Here is a 21,314-nt window from a genome sequence, read left to right as displayed (position 1 = left end):
CAAAGTCCCCATTAGAATTTGCATTTAAAATATATCTATTATTTATGTGTGTATTATTAAAACGGCTGGCTTTAGATCCCCTGAGCGTGGAGCGCGGGGAAGGCCCACAGCAACCGGGGCCCACAAGACCGACAACTGGCAGAGGAATAATGGATGGAGTGAAATGAAAAAAAAATAATAATAATGAGACAGATAAAAAAAAAAAAAGAAAAGTTGTAAGGAGTCCAAGAAACACATCTGTCATAATGAGGACCTGGTTAGACTTTAAAATCATGACTTCAAGCACGATGTACCCTTTGAAAATGTCTTTGTGTTTGAGTAAACAAGATCTATTTGCTACAGATGATAAATAGAAGACATACAAATACAGAGAGCCCGCGCAGACGGTCAATTAGGGAAACTAGGTGCTGGTATACCTGATTGAAAGTTTTATGTCGGTTTTAAGTAGATGTTTATCAAGTAGCCAGTTGAAATTTCTGAATATTATGTGGTACAAATTAAATATAAAAGGTCGGAAGCAAATGCAGCCGTACAATCCTGACAAAATTTTGTTTTTTGGCCCCAAAATTAAAAGGTCAAAGATCAGTGCTCCATTTCAATGACAGCTACAAATAAAGCTAGAATAATTATTAACTCAGACCTGAATTTTAACAACATAGCTAGAAAAAAAGACTTTTCTGTTCAAATACGACACACAAAACTTCTTCATTCTTTTATTTTCAGTAAGCTAGATTATTGTCACAGTCTTTTCACAGGTCTGAACAAAAAAAATCAATAAAAAATCAATCGGGCAGCTTCAGCTGATCCACAATACTGCTGGTCTACAAAGCGATGAGTGGTCTTGGACCAAAATATAAGCTTGATCAGTTTCCTATGATGCATCCAGACTCCTTGGTTCGCCTTTTCTAGGTTTACTGCGTGTCCCCAGAACCACAACCAAACAAAGCGAAGCAGCATTTAGTTTATATGCTCCTCACTTGTGGAAGAATCTTCCCGAACACCTGCGGTCTGCTCAAACTGACAATCTCACGTTTTTAATACATTTTTATTATCTTCATTTTAAACTCTTTATTCTCCTTTTTCTACTACCTTTTTTCTATTAAATGCTCTTTAATTTTCTTAATGTCTCGTTTTTAATTCTAGGATTTTAATGTAATTAAATGCACTTCTTTGCCTTTGAGAAGCACTTTGAATATCCTTGTGTATGGACGGTGCTATACAAATAAACTTGCCTTGCATAACTAAACGCTGACTGAAGATAGGCACGTAACAGTAAATTTAGCCAATCAGCATCCGCCAATCTGATGTAAAAAGGGCAATTATTTTATCGCCCTAAGCAGATTCAATTAGCAGTGCTGTGATGCTTATTGACAATGACTACTGCGGAGACCCTCATTCATTAGAAGTCTAAAAGATTGACCCAGATCAAGCGGACATCCTAATCTAGCAGCAAGTGAAAGTTCAAGATAAAACACGCGCACGCCGAGTTTCTAATCAGTGCGGCGGGGGCAGCTGTAGTCGCATGCACTTAGGCGAGGGCCTTATTTTGCATTCCGAACTCACGTTTTCTAACAATGGGGAGGGATACGACATGGATTGTTAAGGACATGAAACATTACTCTTAATTATCCAAGATAATTAAGTGTGGCCATCAGAGCACATTCCCGCAGCAGATCAGCATGTACTGTACATCGTTCTACCGGTTAACGGTTTGAGTTCAGCTACTTGATATTCTTTTCAAGAAACATCTAGTTTGCATCATTTAATTACATGTCCCTCGATGATTGTGTGGTTGTGAATCTTTTTTTCTTCTTCTTTTTTTTTTTCTTTCCAAAAAACAAAATCATTTTAAATGCAAATTTAAATTGCCAAATTGAAAATCCCAGGGGTGAGTAAATATTTAACTCCGCTATCTGACATCAGTGCTGAAGTGTTTGTGCCGTTTTTAGTATGTGTAACACAGTCTTTGACTTTTTTTTTTTTGCTAAGGATCAAATGAGGCATGTGTTGCAATAAATCAAACTGGAACACTTAACTAGTTGATAATGTTATAAACATTTTGTGATCACAGTGGCATGCAAAGCATAGATGAGACCAGGGCTGTGTCAGTGATTTCAGTTACTGATTACTTTTTTTTAAAAAGATCCTGAATTGTAGCGACTGGTTATTGGAAGTAAAATCTGGCATGATACTTTGTAAAGTAAACCTTATATTACTTGTATTTGAAAAATAAAAACTGGGCCTATCTTATTAATATGCTCTTAGCTATATTATAGTTAGAGCATATTAACTGACTCTCTAGGACGGAGCGTTCCTCGTGTCTGAGAATCGTTTGTTCAGGGAGTAAGCTGTTCTAAAATCTCAATGTTTGCAGTGTTTGATTGAACATTACTGAACTTATGGCAATGACAAAAAGCAGCAATACAAAGCAATAATATAACATTATTGTACATAAAATAGAAATGTTTTCAAATGAAAATGGAAGACTTTGCTTACGTTTTGTGGGTCTGTTTACACGACAAAGGTGCTGGGAGCCACTGAAAACCTTGTGAAAATGGCTCCCAAGGTGAAACTTTGTGGGAAAACGGCCCGACTCCGAGCTACTGCATGTGTAAACAGACATCGTTTTCAAAACATTGCCACGTAAACACAAAATGTTTCTGAAACAAAAATCCCCCCCAAAAATGCGTTTTCACGTCATGTAAACAGCTCCAGTAAACAGGAGTTTGGCGAAATGGTAACAGAGCTGCTCCGAACAAGAACACATGACATAATGTTAACAAATGGCTTGGTGGGTGGGGCAGAGCAAGACATCACCGCCACATAACTTTCAAACGTTGCCGTGTTCAGTGATTTGTGGTACTTTATTTAGCATTACTGTGGTTGACATTAAAAGGTCATGAATGAAAGCACTGAACAAACTTTCATTTGGGACATGCACAGTTACTGAGACACCATCATTCCACAGGTTTCCCCGCATTTCAGAAAAGCTCAATTAATTTCCCTGTTCCGTTTTGCCCTGTTCTTAAATGCTAAGCAAAACACGGCGAACATCCTTTCCTGATATCAGCTCGGGGGTAAAAAGAGTCAATTGGATACTGATTTTGTTTCAAAGTATTCTCAGGAAGCCTCTCTTAAGCGCTGCCCATTGTCTCCTTTGTGCTCCCAACTGAAAACCTCACCAAGTCAAGCAAGGAAAGTTCAAAGCAAAGCCTGTCAATGTCTATTTACGGTCAAAGAAAGTGGAAGCACTCCAGGTCCATCTTTCTCAGAAAACATTTAAACACCACACGATTTTCCAGGCGCTTTCTCGGCTGCATCTGATGGCAATTATCCATACAGACTCTTTTTTTGTAGATACGTTAATTTGAACAAGCGTGTCCTCGTCAGCTAAACAAAAAGAGAGAAAAGTAAAAAGTTTTTGTGGTCGAGCTCCACGCAGCAGATCCAGAGAGCATCAACAGACCTTGATACCTCAGGTGTGACACAAACATGAGTGAAGTGCAAGACATGCCGGCGAGAGATTTATTGTTTACCCGCGCGTCTTAAACGCTTCCCCGTCTCCCTCCTCGCCGATATCTGATATTCCACATGACATGACTGATGCTCTAAAAGCCTGCTTTCCCCGTCACCTTTCGCGAGGAGTTAACCTTAAGGTGGCAGCACTCTGAATGTCAGCCCCTCCACATGTGGACCTTTTTAAATGCCACCTCTCTTTATTCTGCAATTGTGGAAAAGGACAGACAAAAGGGAGAGGAGGTGGCCACAGAGGAAGTGGGGAAGGGGGGGGCTGACGGAGGAGGGTTTTTATTTCCCCACCAGACAAAAAAACCAAATGACATACAATCAGCTCGCCTCAGCGGGGGGCTCATTTAACACTCGAGGGGAAATATGGGTACTAAGTATGGGTCTTTGAAAAGGCTGGAGAGCTGATCCACTCATTCAATGATGTGCTCAATTACATATATGGATGAATGGCGGGCTTGAACTGAAGAGCGGAGTTTTAGGTTTACTAAATTTCTGTCAACTGCTTTAAAAATACAGCCTCTAGAAATACAGGAAATAACTTTGATTGACTGACTCGAGCGAACATTTATCCAAATAGTACCGCATGATATCATCATCTACATTGCACGTTCTCATAAATAAATATTCCACTTGAAACCCCCTGAATTACATGCATACTGGTCTCCGAAAGAAAGAGAGTTTGGTTGTGGAAAAAAAAAAAAATAAAAAATCTCCTCAATGCCAGAAACAGTCCCTGCGTTGAATAGAAACCAGTTAAATCATCAAAACCTCGCTTTCTCAGTCAAAGCGCGGCCAGCAAACATACAGTACTTTTGATGGAGTTTCGGAGCTTTGAGGAGGCCGACAGCTGAGAATGAAAGAAGTGGATTTTGTTGTGTATTGCAACACAATAATGACTCCTCACAGCAAACAAAAGAGATTATGGATGGACGGCGAAGACGCAGACTTCACTCGCAGGCAGGCAGGAGCAGTTTGAGAAGTGACACGTTCTGCTGCTGTTTTCACTCTCTTGCCTCTATCAGCGATACGAAGTCGGGATGATAAGAAGCGTACAAACCTTTCACGCCCAGCTCTCGGGCCAATACAGTGTGAGAGTGTGATAATCACAAGATAAATTTGTGTGAAGTATAACTTTCCCCTTTCGACACAGACCTCTCACCTCTGTGATGAAGAGGAGGACGGGGGACATGCGGCGGTGTCAACGGTGACAAATGATAATGGCAAATCTAAGGCGACAGCCACTTCAAATTGCCCAGGGATCAACAATGACCCCTTGACACTTAAGCGAATCGAGCAAATCTGACAGCCTCCCTCATGCTGGGCGAGTGTGGCTCGCCCGACCACAGCCTTGTGTGTTTCTGTTTGTTGTTCGGCGGCGTTCTCCTTTATGTTGTCATGAGATTTGCGGAGAGCATTTCCAGTCTTGAAGAGACGGGGACTCGGGAGTCAAAGCGTCAACTGTGATCCCTCGGTGTCCTGTAACAGCTGTCTCCGGCATCAGAGCATGCAGTTGCCGCTATCCCACATTACATCTCTGCCACTCAGCACCAACGGATCAGCAATCCAATTTCACACAAGCGCGCTCAGAGGGAGGCAACGCTGACGCAGGAACGAGGATCCATGCCTCAACAAAGACAAGAAGTTGTTTGAAGTGGATGGAGGGGCGGCAGAAGGGAGGAAGGGGAGAGATGGGCTGAGGAGTCGGATAGAAAGAGTAATGGAGGTGTGATGAAGGGAGATAAAAAAAAAAGCAAGGGGAAGGGGTTTCTTCTGGCAGTGTTGCTTTCATCAAAGACAGCTGCTGGATGATGAAGGATTCCGGTTTTCTCAAAAGTAGGAATTTGTAGCGTGCAATGATGTCACACTTTTGAAAACGCTGTATTGTAGCATTCCGGTTGCTTGAATGGGAAATGGATTTTGGTTTTTACACTCAGCAGTGCCCAAAAATGGTCACAAGCCTTTTCGGTGGTACAGAAACGACATCAAAACACCATTAATTAGGGATGAGCGGATACCGATACCAGATTTGGTGGTCCGATACTGCGACGTGTACTTGTAAATATTCCCCCAGTTCAACCATCATCCGTCAGCAGCAGGTAGAAAAGAGGGGAAGAGCGATGTCAGCACTTTGGAGATTACTATTAATCGAATGACAAAAGCGAGGCAGACTGTAAATGATGTTCTGCCAAACTATAAATACAAGATGAAGGCATATACAAGAGGAGGGGCGAAAGCTAGTTTGTACAACACCAGCAACTTAATCACCAGTGACATTTGGACCAGCAGAGTTTGCCGGATGTTGCTCATTAGTTCAACTACTCAGTGGATCCAGAACGATTTTAAAGAGTTTCAGGGCTCACACACCAGCAATGCTACATGCTAAAATTGATTAAAGTATGACTGATACACTCATTACTGATACACTGGAGCGTGTGCACGGCGCACAGCCTCTCGGTTTACAGTACACATCGAGCAGTGTGCAGATAAGACGCTACACACTGTCTTATGCGTGCTGTAGACGCAGCAGCATACTGGAGCCTTTAAGACCTGTTAGAGCCCGATATGTGACAAGAACCCAGAATGTAACAACGACCTAAATTGTTATAAAATGTAATGTAATAAAACCCAAAATGTAATAAAAACCAAACTTGGAGAAGTTCAAGTCCAAACCATAAATAATTGACTCACTTTATAAAATAAAATAATTACTACACTATTAATAGAAACATATTTTGCCTACCCCATAATGTAATATTGAAAAGGTTATAAGTTTTGGGCTCTGCATTTTTGTTACCTTATTGATCAGATATTGCATTTCGGGTTTTATCACATGATATCTTATAACAATACGGGTCATTGTTACATATCGGGCTCTAACAAGGCTGTTGACGTGCGCATGGCGTTGACGCAGAAGCTGTGCAGAGGTCGTTCGCAGCAACACATAGGCTTCGCATATAGTTTGAGTTTAAATTAGGTTTATTGACTTTTAATAAGTACTCGTATCAGTAGTCCGTATCGGCAGCTAAAGGTGAGTACCTGTCTTTGTACTCGTCCTTTTAAAAAAAGCGGTATTGGTGTTTCCCTATTTATATAAAACACGTCAACATTTCAACTCCGAGTGCCTGAAGTTGGCAGACTCCAACCTTGGAAATCAGACTCGAAGGTCGGTCCACTTCAACGTCCGCTTCAGTCACAGGAACAGATTACAGACTCCAAATTATACTCCAGAGATATATTAGCACATTAGCAATCGCCAATACAGAAGACACATGGGAAGGTAAAGAAAGTAAGACCCTCCGACACAAATCTGATCCTTGAGAGCTTATCTACGACCAGTACCGTGGCCGCTTTCAGCCCAGCCTCGGACCTGGTGGACAATGATCCCCTGTGTGCTGGTGGCAGAGCACATGTACAGTATTGGATGACAACATGCTCCTCCACTCTTTCAATATAACACCCTCATATTGCATAGTCATTGTGACACAAATAGAGAAGGGACTTGTGTCTCATCTTTCACTAAGTAGAGAGATTTGAATCTGATATCCAATGACTGCTTATTAGATTGAGCCATCAGGCCGCCAGTTTGGAGCCGGTCTCATAAGACAGCCGGTATGTGGAGAAAGACCGCTTTCCATTCCCACCCACACATGTACACAAAAAAATAAAAAAAAAAGTCAGGAAAAAGGAGAAGAGCAAGCCCCTACTGGACAAACTTCTCTTCTCCTGCCAAAGCTGTGCATGCAGGCTTTTTGTAAAGCTTGCTGTAACCAACACAGACGCACTGCTAAGCCAAAGCACTGAAAGGTCTTTTTTTGGGACATCCATGAGTTTAAAAAACAATGACCCATGCTTCTCTTTGTTCTTGTTCCTCCAAAGGGATTAAAATCCAGTATGTGCAAAGAAAGCAGCAGTAAAAGAAGAAACAATACCAATCCCGGGTGCTGAATTTTAAGTGTTTGTATGAGTAAACGAGAGAAGGTGAGCCAGGATTCAACGGGAAGGACCAATGAGAGGATGTGGACTGGGTGAGACTAAAAGCACACAGACTGATAACGCCTGTTTTCACCCCTTCGTTGACCTGCCGCTTTGCTATCTACCCACATCAGCCGGCCGTTTGGTCCTGCGGCGGGGTTTATTTTCTTAAAGATCAAGACTATCAATATTTTCTTTTCACGGGAGGGAGATGAAAAGGCGACAATGTCTTGACTGTGTGATGAGGGTGTGAGATTTCTGATAAAACTGTCATCAGATTCATGACTCCCATTCTCCATCCATCCGATTTCAAAAGCTGAAAGCGGAAAAAAAAACTTTGACAGTTCCTTCTTTTTTTTTTTTATACAATGCCTTTCCTCTGACAGTTTGACAGTATGCAGTCCTCATGACTGAGGTGTCTGTCTGTCTGTATGGCTTTCTATCTCACCGTCTGTCTGGCCCACTGTTCTTGATTAGCAATCACTGATGTATAGCCTGGTCTGATTCAAGGAAGAAAGCTTCAAGTCTCCCCGCATTGTGCCTCGGTGCACTTACCCTTGGTAAGCACGCAATCACTGCGTCTCGTTACCACTCAAAAGTTTCCATACATCATGTGAAGGAAAGTCACTGCTTAATCCTTGCTGTGCTCCCTCGAGGTCCCCCGTTTCTTAATGACTCCGCTGTGGATGCCTGACAGCAGATTTGTTTGTCGACAAACACCATGATGATGTTTGTGTTGAGGATGGATTGAAAAGAGAGAGAGAGAGAGAAGAAAAAAAAAAAAAGATTACAAGGAATTAATGCGTGACTAATGGAAAATAAAAGACTGAAGTCGGAAAATCGTGATTCTTGGTTCATTAACTGTCGGGCCAATTAAAATCAGGTGTACACATCTAACTAGGCAAGCTATGAATGTTTTCCTTGGAAACAAGCAGCCATGCTAGATGTGCCAGGAAAGAAAACGCTGTTTTCCCGCGAGGAATAAAATCCAATCAGTAGACCAAGCGGCGAGGAAGTGGCATTTTTAATGGCGCCACGTCCCAAACTTGAGAGCGGCTTTCTGCATACCCGCTGAGAGCTGTCTTTATCCAAACTGACACTTGGACCGGACGGACGAAGCCCAAAGAGCTGACAGGCTCGTCTCGGCTCGTTGTCAGACAAGCTGACTTTTAGCGCTAAAACACAGTCTGACACATGCATCACTTAACCACTTATGAAGGGTAGGGGAAAAAAAAAAAAAAAAAAAAAACGTGCAACAGACGACTGGCTTTGCATATTTAAAACTGCATCACTGTTCAAACACAGGAAGTCAGATAAAGGGACTTGGCTTACCTACAAAAGCCCCCGGGGCACATGATGATGCTATAGGGATAATAAATGAAAGCTGCAGTGCTGAAATGAAGCATTTCTCATCAATCAGTCCGGTGTGAGTCTGGGAAACTGTCTTGCATTCTGTGGCATTTTCGCTGTGAATGAAAATGGCACACAGCGAGCGTGCGATAGGATGACAAGACATGCAGTAGAAACTAATAAATCACATCCAGGCAGCAAAGTGTGAAGATTGTTTACCGTGCTGCACCTCAGAGCGAAGATAAAGTTACACCAGAAATCCTGCGGCGCTCTCGGGTATTTAAAGGAGAATTCAGACTCCAAATGTCAGGAAAGACCACAATTCCTTTTTTTTTTTGGGGGTTTTTCATTCTTGACCAGTTTTGGTAAATTGAGCAATATGTGCCATCAGCATTTATTTCAGCATAATATGAGGCTGGATGGCAACATTTCAAGCTGTGAATTGATCTCTTTTCTTGCTGTGATGTTTAGTGCTCTTGGCTTCACCTCATAAGGGAGCGCAGTTTTTCCTTCGTGCCCCATGGTGAGTCTGTCTGCTTTGGAAATGTAAAGTTTCATCTTATCTCGATGATAGAGTTCCACTACAGCATCTGACAGAACAATGACGGTTTGCCTCTCCTATCTGAAGCTAATTCAAAAGCAGCTCTCACCTGCCACCCCGCCTCCCTCCCTTCTTCCTGTCTCCGTTCTGTCTCTCTCATCCTTGCTTCCCCAGTGCGCTGCCTTCTTAATCTTTAATCATTTCATATTCAATACATTTCACAGCGGCTCGTCACAAGGTTATCCCAGTTTTTAAACAACTTTTTTCCCCCCCTTTTAGCCTCAACCTCAGCAGAGATTCAATAATTTCAGAATTTTCCAGTCAATTCATTACGGGGCTCCCTGTCGTTCACAGAGGCTTTCTTGATGCAAATATAAAAGACGGGTGAAAATAAAAAGGAATTAAAAGCGCCGCTAATGGAACACAAAGGCAGGGCGCAATCATATCACACCTGCCATGTTAAATGCTGCCGTTGCAGTTGCCTAGAAAACTTCAAAGGTGTCAAAGCTGACCAGAATGAATAAAACTGTAATTTGCTCATCTTGTCGCTCACATGTCAGGAGAATGACACAAACGCCTCATACCGATAGAAAAAAAAAGAAAAATCCCTCAGAAGAGGCCTGCTTTTTGTGATTCTTCTCTCTTCTTTTTGATTATGTCAGAGTGAGGCCACGACACCTGCTGTTCAGTGTTGTGTTGGTCACAGCGAGGGGTCTGCTTCAATCCACTGCCTACCTGACCTGGCTGAAATCAATGGCCAACCAGACACAATGTGTAATTCTGTTTTAAGAACAGCTCTATTGATTGTTTCTGCCAATACTTGGTGAGGCGATTTTCTTTTTTTTCTTCTTCTTCTTCTTTTGGTGCCCACCTGATCAAGAAGTATAACTACTTTTTTTTTTTTTTTTTGTAAATGTTTCCACTCATTGCTCAAAACGATATGAAATACAGTGCATTTAACTCTGATTGTGATGGAATCGCTACCAGCTGGTGAGATCGGTGTTGGATGAGCATTTCATAGCAAATAAAATGGCTGTATAGCGGTTTGTGTCAAGTCATGCTGCGCAGAACAGAACCCTCTATTTGCCCTCACTGGGCAAAATTACTTTAATGGACTGCCAGCGGCAGGTATTACATCAAATCCTTATCACTGGAGGATCAAACAAGCGGCAGATATCATAAATGAGGCGTAGGTAAAACACCTTGTTGAGGACTGTCTTTATTAAACACATCTAAAAGTGAATTCATCCCTATTTTTTATTTTTTTACCATGCTGTTGGCTTGTATGCTGCTGTGTTTCCATGCAATGAATGATATGGCGATGATGGACTCTTTGAAGCTCTTCCCAGTTTTATTCTGCTCTGAGATTATATGCATGGATATGAAATGGAAAAGCATGAGATGGATTTTCTCGAGCAAGTGTGACGCCGTGCATCCTTATTCTTTTGCTTTTTGGTATCAGTGAAGAATTATTCCCACCTAGGGCTTCGGTGTAGATTTTCACTATTATAATTATGTTACACTCCAAAGTCCTTGCAAATTCACAAAGCATTGTGGGTGCTCAGAGAATGACAAGGATCCACCTGATGCATCCTTGGCAGTCTTTGAGTGAAGTGATCGACACTTGAAGGATCAAGAGATCCTTCAAGGGTTCTGATGACGTAACATTGTTTAAATACAGTCAACCAAGGACACATGCCTGAGAAAACCCCTATAATTTAATCTCTTGCTCTTTAAGTGGACATATCTTCGATGTACCTCTCTTGACATGGTTTCTGGTGTCATTGTGTACGACTCTAAGCCTGGCCTTGAACCTGCTGCCTGAGTTTCTTCTCTGCGGCATGTAGTTCATATGCCACGCCATTAGGGGCGCTGTGAGTTACCAAAATAAACCAAAAATGCAGACAAAGACAAGGAGAACATAGAAATATAGAAGTTGACTCCTCGTTGTGTTTTGGGTGTCCGTTTACATGACAGTAGTGCTCAGAGCCACTAAAAACACAAACAGTTTGAAAACAGCTCCCAAAGTAGGACTTTTTGAAAATGTTCCGACCTCGTCTCCATGGGAACGGGAGAAACGTTGCTACTGCGTGTGCACACCGCAGCTGTGGTAAACAGTTGAGTTACCCGGAACAGCAATCAAACTTAGTCATTTGTCCATACGTATGTCTGAACTCACCATTGTTTAAGTTTACAGCATTTTTTTCTCTGTGCGTGTGGTTTCATTACGGAAACAAACAAAATCACCAATCGCCTGAGCGCTTAAGTAAAGACTTTGAATTGCTCTAAACACCGTAGCGCTGCTCTACATTTTCATTCAAACCAAAACATTTTCAAGGTTCCTTATGGCTTACACGTGTTTATGATCATTGTTCTTTCCTGTTTTTGGTACGGTATTACACACTTATCTGCGCTCGTCCCACACACACTGAAAAAACGAGGTAAAGAATGGATTTCAGATGAGCACTGCAGGAACAAATTCATCAGCTTTACCTCATATAACCTCCCTGCATTATAATATAACTACAATCTGACCAAAACTGTTCCGGTCTGAGTCTAAAAAATAAAGTAAAAATTAAGTCTACTTAGAGCTCAGTTTGAACAGCATTAATCTAATGAGACGTCAATAAGAAACGCCAAGATTTAAGATTGCTCTAAAACCCACAAATCGAATGCTATTAACAACCACTTCAAGTTAAGTAAACTGGGTGAATTCAAATGCCCAAACATACGAGTAAGATACAATTATCGGTTCGTATCACTGCGTAATTCAATATAGCTGCATACTGTAAATATCAATTATGGCTTTACTAAATAAGGGCGAGTGGTGAAATTCCTGCTCTGACAGTGTTAATTATGTGGAAAAGACGGATTAAAACTTTCATCTTAAAGGATTAGTTCATGTCGGGAGGAATCCACGTTTGAGTGGGCGATCTGTGGGAAGATACTTTTACAGGAACGTGTTAGTGAGGATTTGAAAGGTGGAATTTTCATCTCCTAACACACAAAAACAGGCTGTAATATTAATGTGCAAACCGTCTTAAAAGGACAAAATCTGCTACCAAACACCCGAAGTGACGACACATATTTTTTAAAGCGCAACTCTTTTGTGGATCAGTGTTTAAATCCATTTGCTGTGATTTAAGGGCTTTTAAATTGCTGACCTCCTCACCCTTCAATATAAAGTAGAAATAAATGTCCATTTAGGCAAGTGCAACATAGTCATCCTCAACTGAAATTAACCACAAGAGTGAGAAGTGTGATTTCATCTTCAGAAGTGCACCACTTAAGATCGCTCCGTCTTTCTTTCTGTAAACAACAGAGGCACAAACCTCATTTTGTTTGCATAAGCTTTACTGAATTGTCACCACACAAAAGGCGACCGGAGGCTCGTGTTTACAATCGGCGGGAGCACGAAAGTCACAGAAACGCTGATTGCAACACGCGATGTCAGCCTACACACCGTCAGAGATTAATGAAATTTGCACATCATCCGCCCAGCGTTCGACAACAAACCTTTCCAGCGCGCCATGGCGGCGGGACGGCTAGCCATTCTTTAACACTGAGCATTCAGTCAACCGGGAGAAAACGCTGGTGGCACACATGACACACTGCATGTCTGAGAGGTGGAAGTAATGCCAATCAAGCCTGAAATTAAAAGAAACTCATAGCATGTCACACAGTGTTTACACGCAGGCAGACGTTTCTAATTTGTAGCTTCGTGTCTCATGGATGATGAACCCACCCTCACATGATCATTATATGTCGGTTTATTCACGGAACGTCTTCTTAAACCAACTTTCGGTGGCTTGAGCTGCTTGCATGTTTGCCAGAATATCCCAATCACATGATTTAATCAGGCCACTTAATCATTGCCTTGTACACCGAGCTTCATTTATATTCTAAAGAAGCGATTCCGTGAATGATGGCATCACATGGAAGAACGGTGAGCATACAAAGGAGAAAATGATTCTCCTGAAAAGGGCCCGTATTTGTCCGCAACAAATCATCAAGCATCGATACTATGCAATAATCTGTGAAAACGCTACAATAATGCATTTCTCAAAAATCATTTATATGTCTGGCGGAGGAGAATAACGTTCAGTGTTCCGTGTGGTTAAATTCACGTCATCACGGATATTGCAGCCAGATGGAGCTTTTCAACTGTCAGCCCCCCCCCCACACACACACACACACACACGCACACACACACACAACACAACACAAACCCACTCCTGCACATACGTGCAAACGTTGCACTGTCGTGCCGACTCACCTTTACTTGATCATTAAAGCCTACACAAACGCATTCCCTCACTCCATTCATGTCTTCATGAGAGGTGTGATATGTGTAGGTGTATCACTTTCAGACACACACACACCCAAACACACACACACTTGTCTCGCTATTGGACTTCGGTTGGGCCGGAGTGTATATAAAGTGAGTCTCCAAACAGTGGAAATCAATAGGGTATGTCAGCTTTTTAGTGTAGCCACAGACAGGGCAGAGACACGGGGGCCATGGAGAGAGAGCTGCATCCGTCCATCAGACTCTTTGTGACCACCAACAGCTTTGATCGAAGATGACAGAAAGAGCGAGAGAGCATGTGAGGACGGCACACAGCTAGAAAGAAGATAGAAAGACGAGCGCCTATGGTGCTGGTCAGTTCTTGAGGTCTCTGTATCATGGAGCGAAGGAGAACTCAGACTTTCAATTTCCCATTTTAAACATGGCTGTCTCTACTGCCTGTTAGAGCCTGAAACAATAAGGTCAATCCCTGAATAAAGGGAAGTGAACGGCAACTTGTCAGTGATCTCAAAAGAAATCGGCGGCACGCGGTCGCGCATACACATTTCAGGAAGCGTGAACCCACGTACAATGTAAAGCACCTAATTGTTCTGGCAGCTACTGAATGACGACAACAGCCACAGTGGGAGTTGGCGAGACTTTGTCCGAAAGTATGTAATTATTCAGCTGCACAAAAGAAGCGGCCGACATGGAGCCAGAGCAGATTTACAGTGTCTGTGGTCAGTGTATTCAGCAGGGGGAATCTAATGATGTGCACTTATGGGCTAAATTACCGGAGCATTGTTTACCTCTGCTCTTACAGGGCGGACCCCACCGAGACAGCGAGAAGGTGCCAGAGGAAGCTGCTGGAAGTTGGAATTGGAGCAAATGATCTGATAGTGAGAAGGAGTGTGGAGAGATGAATGGTATCCATGGAAGCAGAGGCAAGGGAGAGGCTGAAATGCCTAACTCCTTTTTGGTAAAGGCCCCTCTCTTCACACGCTACTGACAGCCAGCTCGCGAGCAAATCCCAGGACGGGGGAGTGGAGAACACAAACTGTACGGCTCTTGACTATACCACTCAGATGCTTCCGAGCTTCACTCTTTTTTTCGGTTTGAACAAAAACACAGCACACAATTGCACGGGAAATGAATACACCTAAGTCACCCGAGGCCTTATTAAAATAGTTTTATAACCCATTTTGGATTAAATATCAGGAACAGAGGCAGTGCAGCGGTGAGACGATATTTTAATCTCCGGCATCAACACGAGCCTTGTTTAATGGTTTTATCCCCTTTGTTTGTTTCCTTGTTTAGAAGAGCACCACCTCTAACCATCACTTGTGACAGCAGCACCCATCTGAGCTACTGTCAGAGGTCATTTGCATAATGAAAGGAGGAAATTACCAAGGAGGCATAGACAGGACAAGCCTGCCATTTGGCAGAGAGAGAAAATGAAGATGGAAGGAAAATGGTTTGGCAAGAATGGGATGTTGGACAGAGAGAGTGCATCGAGAGCTGTGAGGCTGGAGTGAGGGATAAAGGTGGAGAGAGAGAGAGGGAGAGAGGGAGAGAGAGACAGGCTTGAAAAACTGACAGTTGAACCATGAAGACAGCCATGCCAGAGCGGAAATGTTTGGAAAAAGTGGGAGGCAAGAATTGGAAGACAGAAGGAACAAAATAAAATAGCTGAAAAGCTTGAAAGGCGTGAAAGAAGTTGGATATTCAGTCCACTTGGGAAGTTATCATAGATTTAAAAAGTTGACACAGAGAGAGAAACGGGCTGAGAGGAAACTTGACAGAGACTGACTGACAGTCTTCTGCAGAGTCGGAGCGAGCAGGTGCCTCAGCCGGGCTTTGGACGAGGCTCTTACCTTGGCTGATGCCGGAGCCGCCGATCCCACCGCCGTGATGCCTCGCTTGACCGCTATGTCGCCGCTCGATGTTGTCACGGCAACTGTAGCCGGGGTGGGGAGGAGAGAGGGGATGACTGGGAGGGGAAGTAGCCCCGGACGGTTGTTGCCATTGACGACGGCAGAGGCACAGCTGTGATTGGCGCCTCCATTGTGGAGGCCAGAAGGACGGATGTCTCTCCGCTCCCAAGGTCCCCGGTAGTCCCTCTCGAAGCGGTGGTGGTGGCGTGACATCACTTCCTCGTCCTCTCAGACGGAACAACGGGGGCAGGCCTGCCGGAAAACAGAAAGAGAAACATCGGGGTATTAGACATCCATAGTGAGGATGGAAGCAGAGAGGCAATGACTCTCACAATGAAAACAATATATAAAGCGGGGAACGCGGAGCGAGTTGAGGAGTGAACGAGTTGACATGAAGGTGTAAACGCTCACAGCATCTGCTCCCACCGCACCTGACTGACGTGAACACACTGCGGCTCATTTGTTGCCTCTAATTCCTATTCTCCCAGTCATTAATGAGGGCTGCGACAAGAGGGAGAGAAACGAGCACTGCTGAGCAGCTCTACGAAAAACACCATCAGTGCCAAACACCATAAGGAGCAAAATTTGTTATGCCAAGCATGGCGGCTCAACAATGAGAGGTTAAACCAGCTCATTCTGCCATTGTGCTTGGCTCCGCATAAAGGTGAGGCCCTTCCTGGATTGACCTGCGATTCTTTAATCCCGTTATGGCCTGAATTTTCTCCACATCAATTTTTTTTCCACGTGTCTTAAAAAATATGCACAGCAGTGGCATGGATGTGTGTATAAATTTATAGCTGAAATTACTTAACCTGACACTTCAAAATATGACTATAAATGTGGAATTACAGCCGAGATTGTACTTGCATACCAATATAGTTCTTCAGTCAAATTGAACACATTCAAAATAAAATATCGAAAACTAAAAATAGGTTCAAGCAACCTGCCAGAGCTAGACGCACACAGGTACACACTCAGTCAAGTTGCCCTGGGGGCAACGCAGCAGCAACATGACCTTGCGGTCAAAACTCATTCATCTGAATAGATAAATACCCCTGCAATTACAGCTCATCTCATACTTCTAATGGCTGGTTAATTCAATCAGATTGCCCTTGAAGTGCATTTGAGGGTTCTCCCCTTTTCAGGCACAGAAAGGGCTGTGATAGGCTAAGAGGCGACAGTGTGCTGGAATTACATCAGAATGGAGTACGGCGCTATTGTGCAGCCCGAGCAGCGTATCACTCTTATATTATATCATAAATCAAAGTGGTACAGGATCTGAGTAGCGAAATCCATCACTGAGGGGTTTGTAGCGCATTGTACTGCTCCTCACCAAAGGCACGTTATGCTTCCCAAGCCCTTGATAACAGATGAAATAAATAAATAACAACCTCAAACCAGGTTCAGCAAGCCCCATGCAAAAATCCCCTGGTCTGTAAGAAGAGAATGACAGCGGATGATAAGTCTTTATTGTGCACGCTGGGGTCTGTCATGCTGCTTCTTTGCATCACAGAGGAGGGGAACGCCTTGAAACGCCGGCTTCTCTGCATGCATCCGTGTGTGTGCGTGTGTGTGTGTGTGTGTGTGTGTATACAAAAGCGTTCTATACTACCACTGAAAAGACTGCGTATGCACGTTATGTTTTGGCGGAACGCACAGAAAACACACGTTAAAAAAAACCTCCTCAGGAGTACAGTAGAGCGTTTGAAATGAAAAGCTTTTCAGGGGGGTTTGATGGCGGCGATGCCCTGTGCAGCCTGCGGTGGGAGCACTGGCCCCACAGTAACTTCACCTCCACAAACCAGACACCTTTTTACCAAAAGGCTTTCCTCCTTCCCCACTCTCCTCTTTTGTGCTCTCTTTGCATCCCCGATTCATTTATTTTCCGTCTCATGCACGGTCTGCTCTGTGCAAACACGGCAAGCTGATCCGTGGCGGCGGAGCCAAACCGGAGCAACGGCGAGCCGCGAGGCAACTCTCTCACGCTCTCCGCCTCACTCCAGCTCCAATAACCTTTCTCCCTCTCCATAGTAACCCCTTTTAATAACCTCAAATTCTCCAACAGAATGGGCCTGCATTATCTCTAAAAATATGTACAGAGAGAGTAACAAGGTGCTAGGCCAGTGGAACAATGGCAGCGTTGGAGCCAGGTAATATTCTCTTATCTGCTGGGCTCCACACCTCAGCTGAGAAATAAAAGGGCAGTTAGAGAATTCCTCCATATAAAAACAGGGACAGGGTGAAAAGAGAGAGAGAGAGAGAGGAAAAAAAGAAAGAGACAAAATGGGACATTATCAGCGTAAAAGTCAGAATTGAGGGCAAAGTGTGTTAGCTTTAACAATTCTGTGCAATTTCTTTTCTTTTTTTTTTTTTTTATCAATTCTTTTCAGACGTGAAGTGGAGACACGCCATTGTGCAGCCTCTGTGCCCCGGAGTCCAGACAGTAATTTATTGAAATACACAAGTCCTGCAAACCTGCAAGCACATACATGGCGTACAAATCAATTCATGTGATCATGGAGGGAAGACAAACAAGTTTGCATTCACTCGCGCACAAAAAACTGCTTTTCTCGACAACCTTCAAAGAAGCCGTAGCGATTTTAGTAGTTACTAAAATGCTTTGATGAAGGACTTTTGTGTCGTTCATTTTAAATGGATCCCTGTCTCCTTTTCACCCATGCTTTTTATTTTTTAATTCTAATTAAATGCAAACAAAGAAATTTCGAAATAGAACAGCCATTCAGTCTCATCCTGCTATGCACCGACTGAGCCTGAAAAAACTAAATGACATCTCCTCTTACATGTTTGATTTGCCGACCCTTTTTTGGGATATTCTTAAAGTTACTCGGGTAACTGAATTCAGTCAAAAGGTTAAGACATTATTTGAGTCACTGGAAAAAAATAAAGCAAAAACTTGTGCTTTTGACTCAAACGACAAAAGGAGGTCTGGTTTAGTCTCTGGATTAAAAAATGCTCAATTGAGTGCTCGTGCAAACATACTGCACTTTTGGTTTAAGTACATTTTGCTGTTGCTCCATTAATAATAGCAGAAGTAACATCACCCGCAAGCAGAATGTTTTATTTATAGTTTTTTTTTGTGTGCGAGACTGCTTTTATACATCCTGGAAAGATTGATTTCTGCACAGTAAAAAATGTGATAATATGGACTTGGAAGTGTTGCTTGAGGAATGTAAGATTAATATTAGGATTAGGAAATACAAAGGGGACAATATTCCATAAAATTCCAGCAAGAAAAGTGGTGGGAGGCCAGGTAGAGTAACAATAAGAGTCATCTTAGCTGAAGGGTGAGCCCTTTCCTCTCTCTTTTCAAATGTGTTTGATACGTCATAAACGATGATGCATCTATTACACCTACCACCTCCAAGTCAAAGGTCGACAAAGTGTGAAGGCAGGTTACATCCTGGACGGGTCACCAGTCCATCACAGGGCAAAGACAAAGAGACAGACAGTCACACACATTCACACCTACAGGCAACTTCAGAGTCAACAAAAAAAATGAAAAAAATCATGTTTTCGGACTGTGGGAGAAAACTAAAGCACAAAGAGGAAAAACAAAATCTGCACATTCTGAACCACAAATCCGGTTCAGTTCTGCACATGTTATTACGCAGGATAACGTTTAGTAGTTTTGATCAGGACCAAGATGTTTACGCCTTTCTGGTGAATACACGCCTATGAACGAAAGATAAATTTGACACTATATGACAACAATGCAAAAGAAAACTTCGAACAATATTTGTCTTGATGGAGTTGTTGTTTTAGTTAATGTCTGTTCTGATATTTGTTACTTACCATTTGAATTGTTGATTTTCTCATCGATTCAATTAGAAGATTCATGATGTTTAGTATTGAACTCATTACTCATGCCCTATATGCTGATAATTCAACACTAATATATGCACATACTGTATATTGTCCACATGTTTGCCAAAAGCCTCAACTCCCTTCGGTAGAGCAATTATCATACTAATATGCCTGCTCATATTGTGATGACGCACTGACAGACATCAGATATGGTGCTTCTTAAAAGTTCACAAGACAAAATTAAGAAACTAAATATTTGAGCCATTTGAGGTGGACCACTGTTATTGTTCATATCTAATAGACTACAATTCCTTCTTACTGAGCATGCTGTACATGTCCATCACACATTTTCATATGTTAATGAGCCATACTGCATCGATTGCATTATTATAAAGGACCACCCTTCAGTACTTTTTTCAGGTATCTGTACTTTACTTGAGTATCCAAAAAACATGTGTTTTATTCAAATGAGCCTGCTCAAACCAGATGTTCTAGTTTCTAAGATTATGATCTGTACATGAGTGCGGGTGCTGATAAACTATGTTAAAAGTTGAATATTGATCTGTATCAAAGGCCTTCCTGCTGACATAGTATTACAGTAACAATAGTTATGGATGTGCTCGTTTGCATACGTGTGTGTGCATATGAAACCCCCACCACACTAACAGTTGGAGGCAGAACGACATTGTGTGTCTGTAAAAGTTAAAATTCCATACCTATATATTTCCCCCCACTTTCATTTAACATGTATTTGGTGGTTTGATTCCTGCTTCACAAAACAAACAATTTATTTGAGTGGATTTACAAAGAAATTCGTATTACCCAGCATTTTTGGAGAAGAAAACCTGATTAAAAGAATTAAATGGAGGATAAAACTATGAATAATTTGAGTGAATGTTAGGTGTAATGGATATTTAAAGAAAATCCAGAAATATGCCTCAAAAACCATGAGTGTAACAGAAGCAGATTATATATACTTTACCAGATAATGAATATTAAAAGCCTCGTCCTAGCACGAGAAGAGTTGTGCTTTTTTATTGCCTTTGCCTCAACAGCCAGTGTTATTAATATCTTATAATGTGACCAAGATGAGAAAATCCATCATTCAACTAACCAACTCCCACGCTTTGAGGGCCAATGGTGTAATCTAAACTGCGATTCAAACCCCTATTCACTGTTTCCTGGACCGCCTCAGTTCACAATACCTGACATAGCATTTCCGTTCTAGTAAAACAGCAACTGCACAATTCATTCGGGATAGTTTCTGATTTGCAGCATTGCTCACAATGGCCTTGCACATGCTGAATAATCACACCGCCAGCTACCTCGGCATGAACAGCGAGCCAAAACTGTTATTGTCTTCCGTTACATAACGTTCAAAGTCTCAGATGTCACCGTGCACTCAGTTTCCTCTATTCCTTCGGATGTAAACATAGGTGGATTTAAATGCCTTATAGGAATAACAAAAGCTGCCGTTGCGGTGGTGGGTGGGGACTCTCATGTCACCCCGACTTAAATTCCATCTCTCATTTACCCAAGTGGCATTTTTCGATTCTTGGCTCCATGTTTCAATAAGTGCACAATCCTCTGAGTGGATTGCTGTCATCCTCGCGCGAGGCACGTCAGTATGTACTGTGTAATGGGGGGCTGGCAACTGATCCCTGCAGAACGAGTGTCGCCGAGACAAATCCCACTACATTTGTGGTCCTCGGTGAACAGAAGGGTTTAAGCTACTAATTACAGAGAGTTAAATTCCCTTCCCAGCTCCGTTACTGCCACTCCTTTAAAGTGTGTGTATGTGTGTTGCCATATGAACTCACACCTTGAGGCCGGTAGTGTGTGCCGATGTGTGCGGGTATGAGAAGATGATAAGAGA

General features: G+C 42.6%; 1 protein-coding gene across 1 annotated transcript in view; it reads right to left on the bottom strand.

Annotated features, from left to right (window-relative positions):
• klhl29 (kelch like family member 29) overlaps positions 1-21,314 on the bottom strand; it is a 244,400-nt gene that overhangs the window by 147,302 nt on the left and 75,784 nt on the right. The window contains exon 3 of the mRNA XM_080491025.1: positions 15,554-15,865. Within this exon, the coding sequence (XP_080347151.1) occupies positions 15,554-15,826 (273 nt within the window). The 5' untranslated portion in view covers positions 15,827-15,865. The remainder of the gene's footprint in view (positions 1-15,553; positions 15,866-21,314) is intronic.

Source organism: Lipophrys pholis, assembly GCF_963383615.2.
Source record: "Lipophrys pholis genome assembly, chromosome: 21".
NCBI classification, from domain to species: Eukaryota; Metazoa; Chordata; class Actinopteri; order Blenniiformes; family Blenniidae; genus Lipophrys; species Lipophrys pholis.
This window is presented reverse-complemented; position numbering and strand designations above follow the sequence as displayed.